The sequence below is a fragment of the Monopterus albus genome, unplaced genomic scaffold, assembly GCF_001952655.1.
Source record: "Monopterus albus unplaced genomic scaffold, M_albus_1.0 scaffold366.1, whole genome shotgun sequence".
Lineage (NCBI taxonomy): Eukaryota > Metazoa > Chordata > Actinopteri > Synbranchiformes > Synbranchidae > Monopterus > Monopterus albus.
The window spans coordinates 63,194-86,021 of NW_018128246.1; the positions used below are offsets into that span (position 1 = coordinate 63,194).

A 22,828-nucleotide genomic window follows, 5' to 3' on the forward strand; every position below is an offset into this window, starting at 1 on the left:
CAAGGACACTCTTCGACATATGGACTGCAGGCACCAAGATTCGAACCTTCAACCTTCTGGTTGGGAGACGATTGCTCTACCCACTGCACCACTGTCGCCTCCAAAATCAGGTCAAGACTTTGTCCAGAGATGCCCTTTCACACATGTAGCACACAACAACGAGGTGAGAGCGTGCAGGAGGCTGCACGTGATGTGGTCATGTAGCCAGTTTTTAATTTGGTCATAAACAACTGAATCTCTTGCCGTTCCTTAACTTTATCTGACAATTCTGGTGCCAGTTCTACAAGACAGAAGTTCCTGAATCTCGTCATGCCTCCAGGTTGATATTTTTGTTGCCATCTTAATTAATGACCATTTTTCCTAAAAAAAAAAAAGAAAAAAGAAAAAAAAGAAACAAAAGTCTCACAACAAAAGTACAGAAAGAAGGGTGAAAGGTATGTCCACATACTTTTGGCCTCATGGTGGTAGATGTTTTACAACCTCCAAGTAAACAGTTTATAACTTCTTTTTTTGTCATTTTTATGGAGGATTCATAAGGATAAGGTCACAGACCATTGCATGTTGTCACATGATTTAGCTTACTGTATTTTAAGAATTACTATACTGTAAAAGAACAGATCATTCTGGGAAAGTCTACGGGATCTGTGAAGTTTAGAGATTTGCACTCTGAGCTCATGAATATAAGAAATTTAAAAAAGCAAATGATACAAAACTGTATTTATGTTGGACACAGATGCTGCTGTTGATGCTGGGTGGTGTTGTGTCTGATCTGGAAAAAGCCTCTATAAAACCAAACTCTGGACTTTATGTCAGTTTAAATATCTTCACCAGGGTTCATTTAGAATTTTTAACTGCACACTGAGGATGCAGAGAAATCCATACTGAGAAGAATGAAGTGTACCCTTCTCCACGTCACTGTGTAGCCCTTCACCACTCTCAATGATCTGCCCATTTTTGGTCTTTAAGAGTCTCATAATTTACTCATAATTTAGTACTTTTTCATATGTAAAAAATATAACGCACACAACAGAGTCTAGCTGGAAGTCAGTTTGACATTGATGCTAGATTAAAATTCCAGTTCAGGTCCTTAAAGATTTGTTTTTAGTATGGAATGAAAGACAAACCTGGTGATTGAAAGTCTGGAACAGAAGGGTAAAGCCTCAGTGATGTCAGTCAACGATACCACTGCAGGTGGGAACAGCTATTCAAATTTTTTTTTTTTTTTAACAGAGGAGCGTGCATATCTGCCGCACAGCAGCCAAACTTCCAGAGCTCAAGGGTGTGAAAACTAAAAAAAAGGGTGGAACATAAAGAGAAGAATGTTTGCCTTCTTCTGCAGCCAGTTCCAGGAGCACAACCTAGCTGACGGTCCAGTTTCAGTTCATACTGCTCAGAGCTGGTGCTGGTCCTGCAGTGGCTGCTGCTAGCCCAGCTGTATCTGTCCAGAATAGATGGTGAGAAGGAGCATGATGGCGAAGCCTGTCAGCAACCCAGCATTCTGGATGGCAAAGGTGAGGAGAAAGGTGCTGCCACCTGCGTCCTCTCCCTCACGACTCACTTCATTCATTTCTGGAAACTGAGAAGCATAAAACAGAGAGAAAAAGGAACCTGTCAGCTTCTACATAACCAGGGAAATCAAAGCAGCAGACATGCTCCTTCTCAGCTGGAAAGAGCTAGACCGATTTTACATGTCAAATTCAATTTGCTAGTCATGTGGAGTACTACACAGCCTCTGAAACCAGTTGTAATAGTATGTCTTCTGGCAGATGGAGTCTGAAAGATGGGGACTTCTACCAGACAGGGAAGGTGTAACAAAAGATGCCATCGAGTTGTTTTAAGTGTAGGATAAAAGGTTTCTGGAGTTTGACCAAGCCATGGACTAAGAGTCAAGTTATCTCAGCTGCTGGTACATCAATTTGGAACATCTGTATATCTGTCTCTCAAGAGAACTGTACCTGTGCTTTACTACATCGCTGGAGTGCATCTTTACATTAGCAGTTAAAATTTATTCACACAGATATACACCTATGGGATTCCAACTGAGACATTTAACTACAGGAGCACAACATAAAATGTAGAAATTACTAACAAAACAACTTCCACCAATAACTGTGCAGACTGACAGAGATGATTTCTCTGATAACTTTTTTGGGGGTCCTTTTTAAAGTAATCTGAGTGATCACATCTTGATAAACTTGCATTATGTTTATCTTCTTAAACAGGTAACTGTTTTGTGTGTATATGAAGACATCACTATGAATATACTGTATTAAGAAAACTGGAAGTTTATAAGATAATGATCAAACACCACAGGACCACTTTTTCAAAATAAAAGCCTCCACAATACAGTAGAATAGCAATGTCTTTTAATTTCTTATATTTTTGCATTGGACTTTTTCCCATTTGTCCTCTTAAGTAACTTGCACATGTGCACTATGGCAGCACTAAACTTATTATTATGGACAATAGGGAACATTCTTCAAAAGTACTAATGATAAACTTTGAAGTTTTCAGTCCATTTTGTTGTTTGGTAAGCGGTTCTTACCAAAAGTGACCAAAAGTGACCAAACTTAAAATGGCGTGAAATCATGTGAATCAACAGGATTCTGCTGTGGTATGAGACTAAACAACCACACCCATCAGTCTTTTTCTCCCAAACACTGACCATGTCTGCCAAAGCAATGTAGAGGAACATTCCTCCTGCCAGGGCGAAGATCCAATTCGGGGAGAAGCTGTTGCCTGCCAGGATGCCAAAACCCATGCCCAGGTAACAGCAACAGGCAGACAGGAAGTTAAAGAAGAGAGCCTGCTGTATGCAAAAAGCAGGATCACAAAGTCTCCTAGTGGCAGAAAGACAGAAGAACATGCATCAGTGTCTGAACTGCTGGTGCACTGATATTTCAAGCTGTTAAAAAAAAAACTTTTATGGACTTAAAAATAAAATACAAAAAACAGCTCCTTATACTAAACAAACAGAATCACTTGAATGAATATAAAGATTGTCTTCAGGGTAGACCAGCAGCCTGGCAGACATTCAAGACAGCAACGTGCCATTAGAAAACATCTGCTCACCCAGCTCATGGGGGAACTCCTCACACAGGATGGCCACGGAGGTGCTGATGCCCTGGAAGACGGAGGCGGTGAAGGAAGCGCCGATAGCCAAGCCGTCAATAAAGTTGTGGAGGCCGTCACTGAGTGTGATCATCCAGGCCAGTGTGCCGATGTCAGAGTAAGTCGTCCCCTTTAGCCAGTAGCAGCCACCTCCACTGGTGGACCGCCCCCCGCTGTCTGGGCTCTGAGAGTCCTGGGGTGTACAGATTGTGGGATGCCCATTAGAAGTAAATGCATATAGACAGGGCACCAACATGCAAATACCACAGTGTGTCAATAATTCACGAGATAATTAGGCTGCACAAAGAGTTGGAAGTATTTCTTTCAGGTACATCTTAAACTAGTGGTTTCCAACTTTTCTGATGATCCCTTGTCACATCTTCAATATATGTCGGAGTGGTTCAAACAAAGGAGGGGTTCTCTCTTTTTAACCTCTCAGCTTGTGTCATCTGAATACATATAAAAGACCTGAAGATGCAAAACTACCTGGCATTTAATAAAAAATGTTTTAACACTTCTTTGTCTTTAACTCTTTTGGATAAAGTCCAATTGATCATTCTGTGACTCTTCCCAAATCTGCGTTTGAGACCTGCTGTCTTAAATCACCTTTGGGGTGATTTTTAATTGAACTGTCATGCACTGATATACTGTTACATTGAGTGTTATTAAAAGACCAATTAATGACCCAATTTCTGTCATATTCTTGTACTGCAGTGAAGTGCTTCATTTCATTTTTAGGACTCAGTATGTTCTATCCCGTTCTGGTGTCGCATCACGATACTGGGCATGTCATTTTTGTCAGTGGTTGTAAAAGTCTAGTCTATCAAAGGTGTGACAGCACTCTGGCTTAACTTTGTCCCTCTAACATGGGCAGAAATCAGTCTCAATGTTTAAGAAAGAAAATCGGTATGAAAATATAGACAGAAAATCCTACATTCTCACCGTACTCTATCTTCTGCTCACCAAACCTAAATCTTACCTGTGGCGTCTGTGCAGGGCTGAGCATGAGCTCGCCCTCCCCTGCATCCACCTTGCCCAGTGCCAGAGCGCTGGTTTCTCCATTGTGTTGCAGCTTCTCCTTCTCGCCCTCCTCCACATCCCTGTCAGGCGTCGAGTAGTGTTCTGCACCGGGGTAATTACCGTGGCCGTGGCTCTGAGGTGAAGCACGAACCGTGATCAACAAATAACAGATTTTGATAGATACATTGTGGGCAGAAATTCTTGATAACCTTTAATTTTAAATTAACCTGAACCTTCTTTAAGATGCTCCTTGCTGCTTTAATTACTTTCGAGCACTGTGTGCTGCTGTTTCTTCTTAGGAATGTGCCATCAACTCATGGCTATTGAGTCATTTTGTTTGCTCCTTGAGGACTAGTCAACAGGTTAAAATGCCATATACATGTGATTTAAGAGAAATGTACCCAATCCCCAGGTCACATAAAATTTTTGCTCATGAGTTCCTGCCTCAGAGACTTTGGTCTGAGCCTCTTTCAAATTATGTTTTCACTCAAGGACAATACGAAAGTGCAGGAACCTTCACATTTAATCAAACAGTTCTTACTCCCAGTACTACACTACAGTCCCCCCATAACATTAAAAAAGTGAGCAGACAAAGAGAATTTTAGTTGTTTTTCTACAGTTAAAGAAAAAAAGCTGACAGCAGCATCACAGGTGCCAGTGCAGGTCCAAGAGCTGCTGTTACTGGATCAGCAGGCTAATGTGTTAGCTGTTAACTAGGTTGGCTGGACCATATGGCCCATAGCAGAGCAACCACAAGGTGGAGCAAGTTGCCCACAGTCACTCATCTACATGTCCAGCTGCTACATCTTGTGAATGAAAACAGCAGCATTACAAGGCTGAACCTGTGTCTGCAGCCTGTGATTTCAGTCAGTCTGGTTTAGGATTTAATTTAGAGGATAATCTACAAGCTGAAACAGTGCTGTACCACTGGTTTATACAGATCTCTATTACCACTCTAGAAAACTGTTTAAATAAGTACTACCTGTGAGCAAGGGTTGATAAGAAGCCACCATGGTACAACAGCCTGATCAGATCACACCACAGCAGTGGCTGTGATTGTCCACTTCTAGGCAGAAATCACTGAAAACTTGAAGTGGTGGTACAAAAAAAAAAAAAAAAAAAGAGCAAACAGTCTGTTGGGGGTACTGATGTTCAATCACATTAGGTTATGCCTGCAAACAAGGACTATTTGTATCAGTTTATTAATGGACTTTTTTTTTGTTTTTGGGATAAACGTCAAAAAAGGTGAAAATAGTCTTTGGCAGGTCCCGCCACCCAAGGTAACATAAAAATCTTCACTTACCAACAATAACTCAGAAGCTGGAACCTGATAATTAACAATTTTTGCCTGAAAAACTACTCAGCCACCTGTCTGGGCACTAATGTGTGTTCAGTGCCTATTTCTTTATAAAATAGCTGAAGGGAAAAGATGGCATCCTTGCCCTCTGCCCCAGAACACAGGCAAGCTTTGAGATCTTAGACTGTTAATGGTGACACAGGCTGTGAACAATCAAACAGACCTTTCAGGTGACTACATCAACAGTGCAAAATGCAAAGCACTAATGAAAAAAGGGCAGAGACGATTTCCATTCTGAAGGACACGTAAGAACATATCGTATACAGTATGTACAGAGGGAGGTGGTTGATACAGAGAGGTGCATGCTGGGTTAATGAAAACTGCAGAGGGCTTGAAGCTACGTGTCACTGACTGAAGTGCATTAAAAAAGCAAACACTTGACAAGGAATGTTGACATGTCTGTCTACAGAAAAACTATGCAGTGCCCTAAAAGCTCAACGCAAACAAGCTCTCGGGGATCACTGTCTGACTACACCTTACACAACATGTAATTCCACATTCAAATGAGTTTTTAATGTACCAGTCATTTACTAAAAAGCTAACATGCAGTTGAACCGGTGAAACAGATAAAGCAAGTAGGAACAATCTTGCATCATGTTATGGGGCCCAGAGCAGCTAATAAATAATCTTAAGACTCGGTTGCCTGACAACAACATAGCTTGGTGTGCTTACCTGAAACACACTGCAGGATGAATGGATAAAGACAAAAAAATAAATCTGTACTGACGTAGGGTGATAAAAATTCTACTCAGCTACAATTTACTTTACAATAAATCTTTCATTAAGGTTCACTGACTTTTCAATAATTTCAATCTTATTACTGTATCTGAGTACGGGGACATCATTAGAACACAACCAAGGCTGGCCAATACTTCAGCAGACTAGCATTATAATTAATTTACCAACTGAATCTTTTCAAACAACAAAAGGAAGCAAACTTCCCATCAATCATGTTGTGTACTCACCCCCTGTTTCTGCTTGAGAAGCACTTTGAGGACCTTCTCAGTGAAGAAGAACAGATAAAAGCCTCCAAACACCACCGCAGACTTGGACACATAGAAATCTACCATCGGGTCGAAACCAAAGGCCTGCCATGCAGGAAAGAAGACTGTGTTAGCTTGGGATTAATACTCATAGTACCTATTAATACCTATCATTACTATTAAACATCACTCAATGTGCATATTTTTAACATGCTATTTGTCACTGTCAAAAGTAAAGATCATAATCTTTTGGAATGAACAGTTAGTGGTTGTGAACTGTTCTGAGCTCTGGCCTATGTAGTCAGCGGTCTGAAGACAAGATCAAGTTTCATTTCTGGCAAAGAGAATATTTTCTCATGTTTATGTTCAATGTCAGCAGGTGATCAAAAGGAAATTTTTTTCCTCCCGCTGAATGTTTTTGGATGGGTTCAGTGTTGTCCATCATTAGATGAAGAAGTGAACAGTAACATCCAACTAAAGGCTGACATCCTTTTAATAAGATACTGCAGAGATTCTTCCACAGCAGCTTCTGCCCTCAGAAACATGTTGAATTACATATGTAATAGTCTACAAACTCCCCTGGTGATCTGATGCACTGGATTACACAACATCCATCCATCCATCCATCCATCCATTTTCCTCCGCTTATCTGGGACCGGGTCGCGATTACACAACAGTTTTGTAATAAAATGAATTATGCAACAGCTTTGCAGCTGTAAACCTCAGACTCCTTCAGTAACCTGACTTTAATATCATATAAATGAGAAATCTAAATCAATTGATGGTAAAAGATTATAAGCTAAATATCTGCTGTAAAACTACACTTTTAATCTCATTGTGGTAAACTCTATTCAGACACCAGGCACACAAAGTAGTTGTACTCTGCAGCATCATATTGTATATACAGTATTCCAGGAGACAATACTGATTATTGCTCAGATGAATGTAAATGCACATTTACAGTAACATGGTTAATGCCTTGACCAGAAATCCTGCCAATAATCTGGTTAATGTGCATGTACATGTAATCTTCTGTCTGGTAAAAAGCTGATCTTGAGGTTCACGATGTTCTGAAACTGACCTAAAACGGCTTACAAAAAAAGATAAACCCTCGGTACAACTAATGTCACGAACGTTTGTAAAGAGAAACTCTGGGTGTGTTTGTGGCTGGAAAACATTTCCTCTCACCAAACACACACACACACACACACACACACACACACACACACACACACACACACTGTGGGGGGCCCCTGTGTGGTGACTGACACACACTGTGGGTGGCCCCTGTCTGATGACTGGCAGGTCACTTGTCAGCACAGACAGTTATGCAAATATATATTGGGAATGAATTATTTCCCATTAGCTATAACTGGAAATTAACAGTTTATTAATTAGGTTCTAGACCAGAGATATTGTTTAGTATTTTAACTTTAATCAGGATAGGACATTTTCAGACATTCAACTTTAATCAACCACATAATAATTTAAATAAATACTGTAAGGGCAAGGGCAGTATAGCAAAGTATATAGATTTGTCTACTGCCTGACATTTTCTGCTTTATGAAATTTTGCAATTTTTCCATCAACCTGATGAAGTTGGAAATTTAGCTCACTGATTCCCATATCCTTATTTTACCTGTAAACATTTTCTCAACCAATTTCTATAAACATTAGCAGCAGTTTCATCCATTCTTATTATATTACCACAAGTCCATTGACAACAATTACTATGCATTTTCCATGTCAAATTTGACTGAAGATTAATGTAATTAATTATGGTGAAGATTTTGCTTGGTGCTCCATTTAAACTGATGGTGACTGGGCAACATGATATAGCTAAGTCATTCCAATTACTGTAATATTTATATCACATTAAATGAGATGAAACAATTATTATGAAACAAGTTATTAATGTTTTTCCAGCATTTTTTCTCAGTATTTAAAAATCAGTATTCGATGCTCTTCACAGAACGCTGCACTGAGGCACTAGGAGCTGCAGCTAAGTGAGGCACAGTGGCACTGACACTACCTCTGGGATGAGCTGAAACAGGGCGTTGGAGTACAGTGTGCCAATGGCCAGGGCTATGAAGTAGAGCAGCAGGCGCTTGTAAAAGGTTTTCTTCATGAAGGGCACCACGCTGGCGCCGACCAGCGAACACAGAGAGATCAGTGTCACACACAGGATCCCATAACCCCACACTGATCAATGGAGAGGAGGCACGAAACAGAAGGGGGAAAAGATAGTTAGTCCAGAAATGATTAAATCCCAGGGTAAGGAACAGCAATTAGAGAACACCAACCAGCGAATTCCCTGAAAAGAAAGGGAGGATTGAATAAAACCAACCTGCAGCTCATCATCCACTGAAACCAGATCATCAGAAATGAAAACACCAGTTATCTGCATTTGAAGATAATGATTTGTTGGACTATGTAGCAGTCCACAAACACCATACATTTCTTTTGATATGAGAGAGGAAGCAATTGATGTACAATTTCAAGCACACCCACACACCATAGACACTCAGGTTCATCTAAACCACTATGGCAGGGCACATACTAGTTCTGCAGACACAAAACAGTTTAAACAGCCCAACAACAGGAGCTGAAACACTGCTAATATGAGGGCACATTTAAATCTGAAGGATGCCATTTCTCCATGACTGCCTTACACAAAATGTACAAATCCTGAAGCAAAAACAAACCCATAGTGAGTGACACACTTATGTCTGTTCAGCCATTCTACAGGCTGCAGTGGCAGAAGCAAAACCTCATAGCTAACCTAGATCTCAATGGAAAGCACCGACACTGATACAAACACACACAAACACACCACAGGAGGATCAGTGAAGCAGGGAGGGTAAAACAAAACCAAAAAGGTGCTTACTCAAGCCAAAAGAAACCACTGAGAGAAAACACAGGCGCTTTGACCAGTGGACAGAGAAAGGAGGGCCTGGCCAAAGGTGCACTACTTTTCAAAACAGCCATGTGACACTACAGTGAACTAAAGAGGCTTTCAGGTTTGGTGTTTGTGTTTTTGAAAAGCAAAGGCTTATGGGCTATGGAAAGATGTATAGATAAAGATGAAAACAGTTGGCAAACCTCAGGCAGCAGCTGCAGGATAGCAGTGGAGTACAGCACGCCAACCGAAAGAGCGATGAAAAAAGTGAGTGCGTATTTCATATACTGCGTCTTCATCAGCGGCAAGAAAAAGACTCCGGTGAGGGAGAAGACATTGATCACTGTCACGCTCAGGAAAGAAAAGCCCCACACTGGGGTCGGAGTGACAGGAAGGTTAGAGAGAAGAGGAAGGCGTAACATTAGATCAAACTGCCATGCAAACTGTTTGGTAATGCTGCTGTACATGAAACATTTTTTCTTTTAAAACAAACCTAGTGTGATCAAACACATGCAATGACCCTTAGATTCTAAGCCACAGATGAAGTGTGGCCTGAGCCCTAATAACCACAGACTTCTGCTCAGTCCTTGTAAAGCTTTATAACATTCTGAATCATCCAGCTAATAATTTCTGACAAGTAATTTACACAATGACAAGTAGAGCTTTGTGTTATTGTTGTAGCAGTGAAAACAGATTCCCTATTTTCAAATTAAAACCTCATTTCAGCATCTACACACAAAATATGAGGCCCAGGACTGAAATTAAATATGTATTTTTTCTGAATGAAGTCCCCAAGAAATGCAAAGCAGTCTTTAAGTTGGACCTAGTGTAGAGGTTTTTCTAAAGTTATTCTGTAAATCATCCAAAGTGTTTTACTTGAACCAAATAAACACTAAAGCTGTTGTGAAGGTCAATGCTGGAAAAGGTTAATAATGAGCAATAGTTCTGACAACAAGCAGTTAAAGGCCACCTTTAAAAAAGTGGCATGGGGCCAATGGCACAAGTGGCAGTCTTAAGAGAAGACACCAGCAATTGTCAGTTATTTCATCTCTGGAAAATCTGCAAAGATCTTACACTGAGGTAATGACAAACAAACAGGACATAAAAATCAGTGAGATGTGGAGCAGAGGTGATTTTCCATAGCATCTGCCTCTCTGCTGCTGGCAGATCCACACAGCTTAGGCAAAGAAAGACAGCTCTCAAGCCAAACTAAGCTGCCTACAGGGGCAGATGTGAGGCGAGTGGAGGGTATATGAGTGGATGATAAGGGAACTCAAATTTGTCTGTGGAGAGAGAGAGAGAGAGAGAGAGACAGAGCTCTGGGCCATTTGTCCTCCACCTGTCAAAGATAAGATAAACTGGGTTAAAAATAAGAAGTCACATTTGTGTGCTAGCTTAGCAAGGACACAGCGCAGTGTCATTAGTTCTAAAAGAAGACTGTTGTTCACAGTCATCACACACATAATGAACGCTGTTATTTTCTCTTAGAGAAGCTGTGCTGCCTATGGATTTCAGTGCTGCTGCAGCCTTGATGGAAAAAGATCCCTTAAGCTCAAAAACCTTTCTAAGTTTTGTCATTCACTAGCTTCTTATGACAGCTATGTTTTCCAAAGTCAGTTTACATTCCATTCAAAAAGGACCCAAAGGTTTGTTAAGCAATAGCCTACGCTGCACTGAACATTTCCAAAAACTTCAGGCTGGATGTCGATGGCACAATTTCCAGGGTGCTCAAGAGCTACTGCCTGTGTACAGTCAGCAATCTGTATGGCGTTATAGCAGGTCAGCAGCCGGGGAAAGGAACAGTTTGTAGCTGAGATGCTTTCTTGTACCTGCTGTCTTTACCTGGACGAGATCACTGGATATGCTGACTGAAGTAGAACTGTGGAGTCTAAAGGATGTGCTGGTTTTCAAGCCAGTGAGAAATGTACTCACTGTCAAAGGTGCAGAATAACTATAAATAACCTATTAAGAAACTGTAAAAAAAAAAAAAAAAAAGACAGCTCAAGCTGTGGGAGGCAAAAGGTGATCAACAGAAAACACAAATGTAAATCTAAAAATACACAACACTCAACAATCACGTAACATACAACATGTACGATTTACATTAATCAAAGAACATGTGAAAAATATCTTCAGTGTTAACAACACAAGGAGATATTAATAATTTATTTTAACACCAAGTAACAAGTCAGTCCTCACCTTCAGCATCTGATGGCCTGGGGGAGGTGTCATTGCTCAGCCCCTCCTCTTTTTGTGTCTTGCAGCTCCCAGCATCCAGCTGCTGCAGCATGGTGGGGCACAGCTCCTGTAACCTCTGCCCATCCAGCTGTGACTGCTCACTGATGCTGTAAATAGCCAGCGTGTCTGCAGGCAAGCACTGCAAATAAAAAGGCAGATCAGCCAGTTGGCATAAAGAAATTACTGCTAACTGATTTAGCCAGAACAAAATGGAGTTCTGAGTGCCCACTGAATCCACAACTATCAATCTGTCACAAATTAAACTGCACTACAACACGCACACTGTTAGTGTTTTGCTGACAGAAAATTAAATCTGAAAATACTTGAGAAAATTCTTTGTTACACTCAGTTAATCAAAAGAAATCATAGGTAATTGGATGCTGGAAATGTAAGGAAAACTGCCAATCACAGAGCCAGTTCATTAACAACGTAGAACTAGAGCCTGCACCACAGAGCAAGATTAGCGGGTTTCTGGTATCACAAAGCTGACTCACTTTTAATTGGGCAACATGAGCCTGGCGACCCACTGTAACCTGCTGCAGAGCAGGTGAACATCAGATGATCGGGTCAAAACCTGTCAACCAATCAGACCACTGGATCCCATTGGGGGGGCGTTATATTACGATGGCAACTTGCCATCATGATGGGTGTCAGCCATCGGTGACGGAGGATGGCATTGAACCATTGCCCATGCCTAGTGTAGCTTCCCTCCATTGTCCTCTCAGCTCCGCTCTAGCAGCAGAAACTGATTAATTTATTAGCACATTTCACAATAGCTTGTTTATCATTAGGCAAAAGAGAATCCTCATTCAGTAACTCCCTTGTAATAATACTGTGCTGTATATTATATTATCAGCCTTTCTTCAACATTTGAAAATTATTTTTGTGTTACAGATTCTGTTTTGTGAAGCTAACTTGCGCACTGGCAGGTTTTCATCAACAAACCCAGACTCTGTCAACCTCTTCCTTCCTCCTGCAGTGTCTGAAGAAGCCGTTTCATTTTCCCACTTATACAGCTCATATTAAAGCAAATATCGAATCATATTCATTTTGAAATGTTTTGCGCTGGGGGGGAAAGGATCTAACAGTTTGTTACCCAGGACCTATCTTTACTAATGTGACTGCTTTTATGATCAGTCAGTCAGTGTAAAGACAGCACTCTGTCTTCACATTTAAACACCGTAACACAGTAATATTCCAAGCTTTGCTGAATTAAAATGATGGCTTTGCTTTTTATTTGCTCATTGCCATGGTGAATCCTAGTATCATAGTCACTGTGTGCACTTCACTCCGAGTTAATTAGACTAACTTTGATCAGCCGTCCTGGAGCTCAACTCACAGTACAGTACACGGAAGAGACACTGAATTATGTAAGATCATCTTAGAAATCAAACCACAAAGGCCACATTCAGAAAACAGGAGATGCTGGTACTGTATATACACCATTCCCATATCTGGACACAGAAGAAAGTTAGAATTTAATTTCAAAAAGTGAAGCAGAAAAACTGCAGTTTGGCTTTTGATACTAACTCACTACATAATTACAGCTGATTCATCACTCTGCCAAATATCTTAAAAAAAAAATCAAGTCCATTGTAAGAAAGCAGCAAAAAAATTGGTTCAATAAATTGTTCAGTGATTGATTTTGTGAGTCACAGCGCAAACAACAAAGCATTCTTCCCTCTGAGGCAGGCTTGAACTTAGGAATGCAACACGTTCAGTGACAAAAAGCCGTCTTTGACAGGTCACATGCACCTGTCAGATTGATTGAACACGTGTTACTGAGTTTCAGTAAAAACCTGTGACTGTTGTTGAACAAAGGCTTTGGTTTTTCTTTTGTTCTCAAAGTCAAACACCTACACAAACACTAACTCTTTGTTAAGTCAAAACCATACAGGAAAAGACTGTACTCTCCCTGTAAACCCTATGTGACCAGGGTGGCCCAAGTATGCTGAAGAGATACTTAATATGGTAAGTACATCATTTACAACAGAAGAAGTGACTCTTCTTTTATGAAACTTTCTCTGGATGTCATATGTTTCCAGTCAGATCAGCCTTTCAGTTCCCAAAATTCTCTCTACAGCCTTTATATCTAACACACTATAGAGACAGACACCAAAAGCAAAGCTTGGAGAACAGTAGCGGCGCCTCACTGCGAACTCTAGTACACATCTACAGTATGTTTATATCATTTCCCCCAAATGTCACTTGTATGCAGATTCATCTAAAACCATGCAACTACATAAAAATACGTGGTTGCTAGATTCAATTTGCACTTGACATACCAACCACAATCGAGAACACCATCAGATCAAAGTGCTAACACAAGACGAGACAAAATTTTTGTTCACCTTGGAGCTGTTGGATTCGGGAGGTGTGGTTGTTGGTGTCTCAGCTTCATTGCTGCTGTCGCCTTCAGCCTGACCCTGGCTGAGCAGGGCAAGCAGAGATCGGAGCTGGGGCACCGTGATGGTGCCGTTGTCCCCATAGCGGGCCAGCAGGTCCTGGAGCACCTGGTGAGGAGACTGGGTGTGACTCTCCCCCTGACCCATCACTAAGCCCAAAGGGCAGAGCAGTACTTTCAGGGCCAGAATGAGCATCAGCAGTGGCTGGAAGAGGGTGATGGCGGTCGTGCTGCGGCCATGAGGAGACCAGACAAGCATGGCTTCTTCACCAGGCTAGAGGCCACTGATCTGTAAATATGAGGAGGAGGAGGCATGAAAAAAAGAAATCTGTAACCTATGACAAATACCCACAGTCTTATAAAAGCTGGACTTCACAACACTGCTAGCTCCCAATGGCGGACAGATTTAACTGTTGTCATAAACTGGCTTCAAGTGCGTGACAAGGCAGACAAAATGTTGTTCAAACACAGCTCAACACATAGTTACATAACAACATACAGAAGTGGTGCCACGTTTTGGTACTCAACAGTCTTGAATACTTGGAACTAGTCACAAAAATTGTATGTTAGTATTCAAAAGCCCAACATCTAGTAGGTGATGAATTCCTCTTGCATGGTGCAGGTTAAGCACATAAATATCTATTTGTTTGGTAGGTAAGTTAAACCCTAAAACTTGCTGTTAGACATACAGCGCAAAGCACACAGAGTGAAATGGAAACTAGTGAGATGAGAACAGCCGCCAGTTATATCACACACCTACCAGACAACACCCACACCATCTGTGACTCCAGTGTAAATAACCAGCAAAGGAATACAACAGATTTTCCTTAAACAAAACCAAACATGCACCAGTTTATCATACTATCAGTACAGATACAGCTTTTTGAGTGCACATGTGACTACAAATATGAGACCAATGTGCTTTACATTGTAGCTTCCTCAGGCTTGCCCACTTTGTTATAACAGGTGTGTGCTTGTAAAGTTTCTGATGATTCTCAGTAACCATCATGGCAAACATTTACTTTTTTAACTGCAACAGAAAAACAAAACTACAACAAGCCATACGTGGTGTGTACTGGAATTTTGTATGCTTGTACAGTATATCTTCTGTCCTGCTCTGGCTTGGTACCCTAACAGATGGATGAGCAATTAACACTGCCCTCAACTGTGCACAGGATTATTTGTCTATTAACAAATGATAAAAAATTCATATTTTAAATCAACCAGTGTGGGTGGGAAAAGATTATCTCAGCATTTTAAACTACACAAATGACTGTGTGTTCACCTTTTTTCATTCCCGAGACAGACTTTCATTCATACACCACATACAGGCACACTGTCATCGCTCGCTCCCACACACAGACCTCCAATTCATTTCAGCGCATCCAGCCGGTGCAAATGCCATAGTAAGGTAAATAAATACAGCCATTCATTTTTTGTAAAAAAACCCTCACCTTTTCCTATAGGGCCTCTAATGATAGGTAATGTGAAAACGCCTGAGTCAGTCTGTCTGCCCTGAGGCTCTGAGTTTGTTGAGTGATGCCGGCAGGTTAACCTGGGAGCAGAGATGGAGTCGGGGAATAATGAGCAGAGAAGAGGAAATGCCTGAAGAGAGCAGTGAGCAGCTACTCAGGAGGGCAGCGGACTGTGGAGGAGAGAAAGAGACAGAGACAGAGACAGATAAGACAGGTTACAACTCAGTGGTGAGGAAGAAAGAAACAGGAAATGATGGCAGAAAAAAAGAGGCAGTGAAGAAGTAAAGACAGCAGCTGCCAGCTTTAATTTTGAGTTTGCACCAAAACCACATCATTCCTTTTCTGAAACTGCACTGAGCAGTTGCTCTTGGTTCTAAAATAGCTATATATAGAGAAGACCTCTGGACATGGAAACACTGCAGCTGCTGCCACTTTCTGTAGACTGCAGATAAGAAACCAACTGGTGACCAGAAGACTTCTGGTCTAAAAACACCACAGGCCAGGAGTCTAAATAAATGAGTGACAGCCTCCCCTCTGTATATGTACTGCTGATATGCCCTTGAGCTTGTCTCTGCACTCCAGCTGCTCAGTGGTCAACAATAAACATCTGTCTATGCTGAGGAGCTGTGTGGAAATGGGAGATGAGTGTATAGCAGCAATTTTATGAAAAAGATCTGCCTTTTTGTTACTTGCAATATGGGTTTGGACACCAAGTTTTTCCCTTTGTCTCCCTCCACATCTCTGAGCTGAGGAGGCAAAGACAATAGTTCTTTAATAGTTCACCCTCTAATTAGACCCTTGCTCCCAAATCTTTCTCTTTTCTTGCTCTAATGATGCCTTATTCTGAAGCAGGGGAAAACAAGGTGCAGAAAATAGAAAAAAAAATCCTCTTAAGCAAATATTTTTCCCCTCTCTCCATCAGTTCTCCTTTACATAATCCTTCTGAAATTACAAGAGAGCGGAACCTTAGCCTTGTTACTGCTGGCTGCTATTGTTAGTGAAACACAGGCTGAAGATAGGGGTGGATAATCGTGCTGAAAATACTGAAAATATTAGTCTGTCTACAGGTAATTAATCTCCAACTGATGAATATCTTCAGTTGGTTTGAGGGAAAAAAAAAACACATGCAAACTGAGGACTGGCCTCAAGAAAACAGTGATGTATATTTCCACTGTTGCTGGAATTTTACAAACTAAACAAAAGTAACTCTAAATTAATCTATGATGAAAATAATTCTTATTCTACGCCAGGAAGTTGTGAATTTTCTTGATTTTTTACTGTCAATAAAATACCCAAATGACCGAAATTATACATTTTTGGATAATTCAGTGGCTATCAGTCAAACCAGGGTCAAATCCAATATTTGTTTCTTGTTTTGTTTTGTCCTCTGAAAGAAAAAGAGCAGTGCAATGAAAACATTACAACCTGACTCGGTCTGACGACCTCTTTTCAGAACTCTGTCTCATGCAGCGAGGATGTGACTGATAAAACTGCATAAAACAAGCAATGAAACTAAAATGAACATATTTAACAAAATAATTGTTTGTAAGTAAGGGGTGACTTATTTGTATGGTTTTTACCAGGATATTTAATCACCTTTAAAAAGTGTCTGTTCATGTTAAAAGACAAATATTGGTCAACGTATCTTTGAATCTCAAATATCAGTATTGTTATTGGGCTCCAAAAATCCATTATTGGCCAGGCAGTCGGTATACAACAAGACAACAAGTGAATATCTGATTAGCTGGTGCCTGTCATCTTACTTCCATGACCATGATAATTGTATAGATGTCAAATATACACATGCACTTATGCTCCCAAGTCCTTTTGCTCTGAGAAACATACAGGTCCATATAAACCCTGCCAAAGCAGAGGCCTTCTTCACTGGTAGACCTCAGTGTGGCTATGGTCCAAACAAAACAACCCAGAAACTGCTTTTAAATGTCAGCATGTCGGGTCAGACCAATGTCAGCGTGCACACACAGAGTCACCGTGTATGTTCTTGTGGCATGTGTGTGTGTCTGTGTGAAGTCTGAGTCCAAGGCTTATTTGTAGTTGTGGAGATAAAGGGTGGTGGGCAGTGTGTATGTTTTTGTGGCATGTGTGTGTGTCTGTGTGGAGTCTGAGTCCAAGGCTTATTTGCAGTTGTGGAGATAAAGGGTGGTGGGCAGAGACAAGCAGTCTGCAGCAGAGGCGTTAGTCCTTTGACGCGACAGTGAAGGCCTCTGTCATGATGTTCAATGTGAGGTTTATAAGGAAGATGGCAGCAGAGGAGGATGGGAAAAGGTTTTGACACAATCTGAAGGACTCCAATTTGCTCAGCCCTTCAAAACCCCCTCCTTGCTTAGAAAGTCACCAGTTTGCCCTACTTTGTCCTGTTTCCATTCTGTGGAGTCCTTGCCCTGTGAGAAACTGTAAAAACTGGTGCCTGACAGCCAAGCCACAAGCAAACACGAATATAGAAAAGAGAGAAAGACATGAACAAACAAATTACAGTCTCCCAGAAAAGTATTGGAATGGCAAGGCCAATTAATTTGTTTCTGTACACTGGGGGTGACCTGTTACAAAAGGTGCCTTTTTTATCTTAACACAAAACATAAATTAATAGGCTTGCCATTCCAATACTTTTGGAGAGGACTGTGCGTTATCACCGTTTTCGCCATGAAATCGGAGCACTGGGATTGAGTACTCACTCGATCGACCTCACGGCTACTGCACCCGTGTGTAAACACAACTCAGTGAGAACTTTCTATCGTCGTCATCAGTTTCACCAGCTGACTGGGCAGGGATAAAATCCGACTGTTCACAAGCGTAACAGAATACAAGGCTGTGTCTTTACCCACAGGATACACTGCCAATTCAAACATTGGTCCAACAATCAGGTTGTGGATGACGCATGGAAAAGATCTGAACACTGACATGTACATGACAGATTGCTTAACAGTTTTACTAACATTACTGTAACCCAACTGTGTCCACTCCAAGTCCATATACATTATAAACATGTTACTGAAAGGTGCTATATGATGACAAGCTAACCAACAACTTCAAAAGTTTCACTTTGTCAGCATAGAAAAGGGTTGCTTTTATTAACGTCGATTATCAGCACACAACATTGTGCAGAAGGGACAACAATCTCAATCGAGGCTAATAAAGGTACTGATAGAAACATTTGTTTTATGTTTGTTATCAAATATCCTCATAATGATGAAAGATTATAGCCAGTGTTCAACCACTGGGAAATATTCTGACATGTTTTTTTTAAATCTCGTGAGATCAGAGTCACATATCGTGGGTCTTAGCAATGTTTATAAGAAAGAATATTTTAAAAAGGATATTTGTTTTCTACAATGCAGCAACAAAAGTAAGTATTGATATTCTGCCTGGGTCTGTTTTCTGTCTGACATGTAGTATAATCCATTAATCTGCTGGGCACATTTGGTGGTTGGTACAGAACCACCACGCAAATCGCATGCTTTTTTACTTTTGCTCAAGATCTTGATTTTTGCAACACCCTCCACAACACCCTGACTTCAAACAAATTCTTTTAATCAATTTTTTGCATGGAAGAAAAAAAAAAAAAAAAAAAAAACACTGCTGTACTGTCACACCGTGCATGGTGTCAATATATATTTTTAACTAAACCTTGCTAAAACATCTTTTGTATTGTAATTGACATGTTGCAGTCTGTAGGTATGAACTAATTAAAGCTGAAAGCAGACTGTGTGTTCACACTTCTGTCTGCATTCACATTCAATTTAATGCCTTCCACTGATTCTTGACACTGCTGTCTACTTTGGCAACTTAATAATCCAATTTTTCTGCAATGAACAAAGACTGCCACAGGACAAAAAGTCAAGACTTTATCTTATTCGATAGGTTTTCAATCATAATCGAATTCATTCAAATGTACAGCACAACAAATCTTTGCCTTATGATTGAGTTGTTTCTTGTGTATCATGATAAGATTTTAATTAATGATTGTTTTCATTATAGATTAATCTGCTGGTTGGTTTCTTCTTTATTCATTAATCCATCAATCTTTATATTGTTAGAGAGTCTATGGTGGTATGTTTTGTTTTTCTAAAAAACAAAAAGTTTTGTGTTTACTATCACAACAAAGAAGAGCAGCAGCTAACTGCTTTAGCTCTAAACCATGAGGTCCGGTGATCTACTTCAGTACTGTAACACACACTATTAACATACTATTGTCCTTAATGCTCCTCTCAGTAATCTCTCCTGCTAAATCTAAACAATAAAGCATACTGTACCTTCAATGAACAGAGACACACAAACAGCAACTGCTCCTCGCTCGATCTTCTCTAATTCAAAGCAGCTTGGTCCTCAGTGCAGACTGGATTGTTTCCTCATTTCTGCACACTCAACTGTTTCATCTCAGGTCACCTTATATACCACTGGAGCGAAGGGCAGGTAAAGCTTTGCATCGACTCATCAGCCTTTACACAAGACCCCTAATTACTATTTTGCCCTGTTCTCAGGCTGAACAATCATCAACCAAGACCATCATTAGCTGAGGGAGTGATGGTTGTGGTTGCCATGTCGGTTCACCGAACACATTGACCATGTGCTCCACTCATCCTGTGTGTACAACAAAGGACCTTTCACCATCAAATTAAGGGCTTGGGACATGATCTGGTCTGCCTCAACCCCTCACTTTTACCCAGAGACCAGCTTAGAGGTCAGAAGTAGAAAGTCACAGAGTACATGCACTGAAATAACCTTCTCCTTTATCCTTTTTAAAAACATTTTTATGCCTTACTAAGAGTTATTTGCAAATTGGATGATTATTGAAGTACAGTACTCCCCTATATGCACAAAGTTACTTTCCACCACTGTCATTGCATTATAGATTTTAACCTGCTCAGCTTTAAGTTTCTCAGAGCCCTCATCTCTAAGGATCTTCTGGTCCATGAGCGCCTCCATTCTAGTGAAGAAAGCACATCAACATCTTAACTTCCTGCAGGGTCTGAAAAAATCCCACATGCTCCAGGATACTGGTGGACTTTCACCACTATACCACTGACAGCATCATTACAAACAGCATCTCAATGTGGTAGAGCCACAGCTCTGCATTCTCTGTGGCAAAACACTACAGCGGGGGCTGAAAACCACCCAACTGCTCACTATCAAGGACATTTATGAAAAACGCTGTCTACGCTGGGCGAAAGGCATCTTCAGAGATGCATCTCACCATAATCACAGTCTGGTTACCCTCCTCCCATCAGGCAGGAGCTACAGGTGCCTCAGCGCCAACACAAGCAGGCTAAATAACAGCCTTTCCCCACTGGTTGTGGCCATGTCAAACTGCTGACCATAGGTTACCAGCCACACTGCACATACCCTGCACTGCCTCCATCCACAATGCTATTTTGCACTCCATAGCTTGAATATAACTTGAAATTCTTTATTCAGCTTTATGTTGCACATACTGTATTTATATATACACATAGTATGTACACAAGTGTATACTTTTTTTATGTCCACACTGAATTTATACATATTCACCATTGCTCTATGATATGTCCTCTATATTACATTTTTATTTGTCATCGGGTTTTGTACATGTAGGCCCGCTCTGCACAATAACAATAAAATTGGACTTAATCTAATTGAATAGCGTGCACCCATCAGATAAATTAAGGGGAGTCTGCCTTTACAATACTATCTTTTAAGGGGCAGCAGAGAAACAGCACGCACAACAGTGCTGACTAGAAGACTGCCCACTGGCAGAGAGACATGTTTACACAGGCTCGGAAAACAAAACAAATACGCCGATTGGTGGTGAAGATTAAATGGACAAGTCAAGGAGTCGCATCATTTCAACATGATATAGCTGCATTAGGTTAACGTTAACTTTGTTCAATAAACACATGGAGAAATAAAAGGTTAACGTTAGCTTCTACAGCAAGATTTGATTCAGCTTCGGTCTCGAACTGATAACGAGGTACAGAACCAGCCAGTGTGTAAATAAATGTCATAGCGGACAAATGTGAGACAGTTTCAGTTACTAATATAATACAGAACCGGGTATGTTAGCTAGCTTCTCATTAACCTTTACAGTTATCTTACCCGGTGATGCTGTTAGGGGCAGAAAAATAGGCTTGACGTCAACTCCTGTCCACCAACAGCGTCCCCCTGGCTCCGACGGACCGGATATAGCGCACTCAGGTAAAAGAAAACGCCATTTGTAAGCAGCACCTGAGCTGTTCACTACGTTCAGTCACTGAAAGATGGACTATAGTGTCTTTTTAGATCCGGTTCTCCCCTTCAAACAAACCACGGTAACAGCAACTCCAGGGAATAGCTGTAACGTGGAGGTTGTGATCAGCTCAGTGAAGTGGTGACGTTCTTCTTCTTCTTCTGTTTCTTTTTTGGCGGTTGGAAAGCAACGTCAGGTGCATTAGCGCCACCTTCTGAATAGGGGAGTGGGTTAAGATAACCAAACTGTCATATTCTATTTATTAAGCTAGTATTCTCGGAATAGAAAAAAATACACCTAAAATACTGTTCTCCTGAATTCATTTGTAATATATACTTTATGTCAAGACCTATATTATATGATTCAAAGTGCATTTTTTATCTTTCTAAGTGGTGACCTACAAGGTTCGTTAACTGTTTTCAAAATGGCGGCGTCTCCCTCATGCGGTGGTTATTGAGAACTGCAAGACAAGTTATTTTCCTCCTTTATTGAACCACATAGCTGTGGAAAAGATACTCAATTGTTTACTTAAGTATCAATACCGCAGCGTAAAAATACTCTGTTACACGTAAAACTCCGGCATTCAAAATGTTTGCCTAAAATTGCAAACGTATTAGCATCAAAATAGCCTATACTTAAAGTACCAAAAGTAAAAGTACAGTATGCAGAATGGTACATTTCACATTAAAGTTGCCTATATTATTGGAAGGAGCTCACACACAGTCCTGAGAATAGGTCTAACTGTGCACCATAAGTCAAAACACCTGTGTGAGCAAACCAGAGGAGTGTTTAAGGTTTAAATAAAAGATAAGCTCTCCCACTTTCAGGTCAGTGTAATTGAGCTCCGCTGAAGATACCTGGTAGACTATTGCTTTTCTTGTACTTCTTGTACTCTTCAGAGAAAGTGATATGTTTCCCATGGCAAATTTAAGAAATAAAGTGGGGTGTCAAAAGAAATAGAAAACCTATATGACTCTATATGACTATATGAATTTTTTACTGCTTATATATTCTGAACACTAAGGTCTTAAAAAGTAATCAGAATCAGAATCAGAATCAGAATCACCTTTATTGGCCAGGTGTGACAGACACACGAGGAATTTGACTCAGGTACATCGGCT

The 22,828-nt window shown here is 40.6% G+C and overlaps 1 protein-coding gene across 1 annotated transcript; it reads right to left on the reverse strand.

Annotated features, from left to right (window-relative positions):
- Positions 1–28: 28 nt before the first annotated feature.
- On the reverse strand, positions 29–21,892 carry slc39a14 (solute carrier family 39 member 14). Its single transcript, XM_020585459.1, has 10 exons — positions 21,578–21,892; positions 15,467–15,657; positions 13,960–14,301; positions 11,570–11,747; positions 8,504–8,673; positions 6,454–6,576; positions 4,091–4,264; positions 3,063–3,304; positions 2,666–2,840; positions 29–1,576 (listed from the first exon to the last, which is right to left on the reverse strand). The coding sequence occupies exons 3-10, from the start codon at positions 14,269–14,271 to the stop codon at positions 1,424–1,426; spliced, it is 1,527 nt and encodes a 508-aa protein (XP_020441115.1). The 5' UTR covers positions 14,272–14,301; positions 15,467–15,657; positions 21,578–21,892; the 3' UTR covers positions 29–1,423.
- Positions 21,893–22,828: the final 936 nt, after the last annotated feature.

What these genes read in the sequence shown, in the direction of transcription:
- slc39a14 (XM_020585459.1), bottom strand. Translation starts at nt 14,271, where the DNA reads ATGCTTGTCTGGTCTCCTCATGGCCGCAGCACGACCGCCATCACCCTC. An exon ending in CAGGCCATCAGATGCTGAAG is followed by an intron (nt 8,674 to 11,569) that starts GTGAGGACTGAC and finishes TCCATTGATCAG; the next exon opens with TGTGGGGTTATGGGATCCTG. An exon ending in TGTTTCAGCTCATCCCAGAG is followed by an intron (nt 6,577 to 8,503) that starts GTAGTGTCAGTG and finishes CCTGCATGGCAG; the next exon opens with GCCTTTGGTTTCGACCCGAT.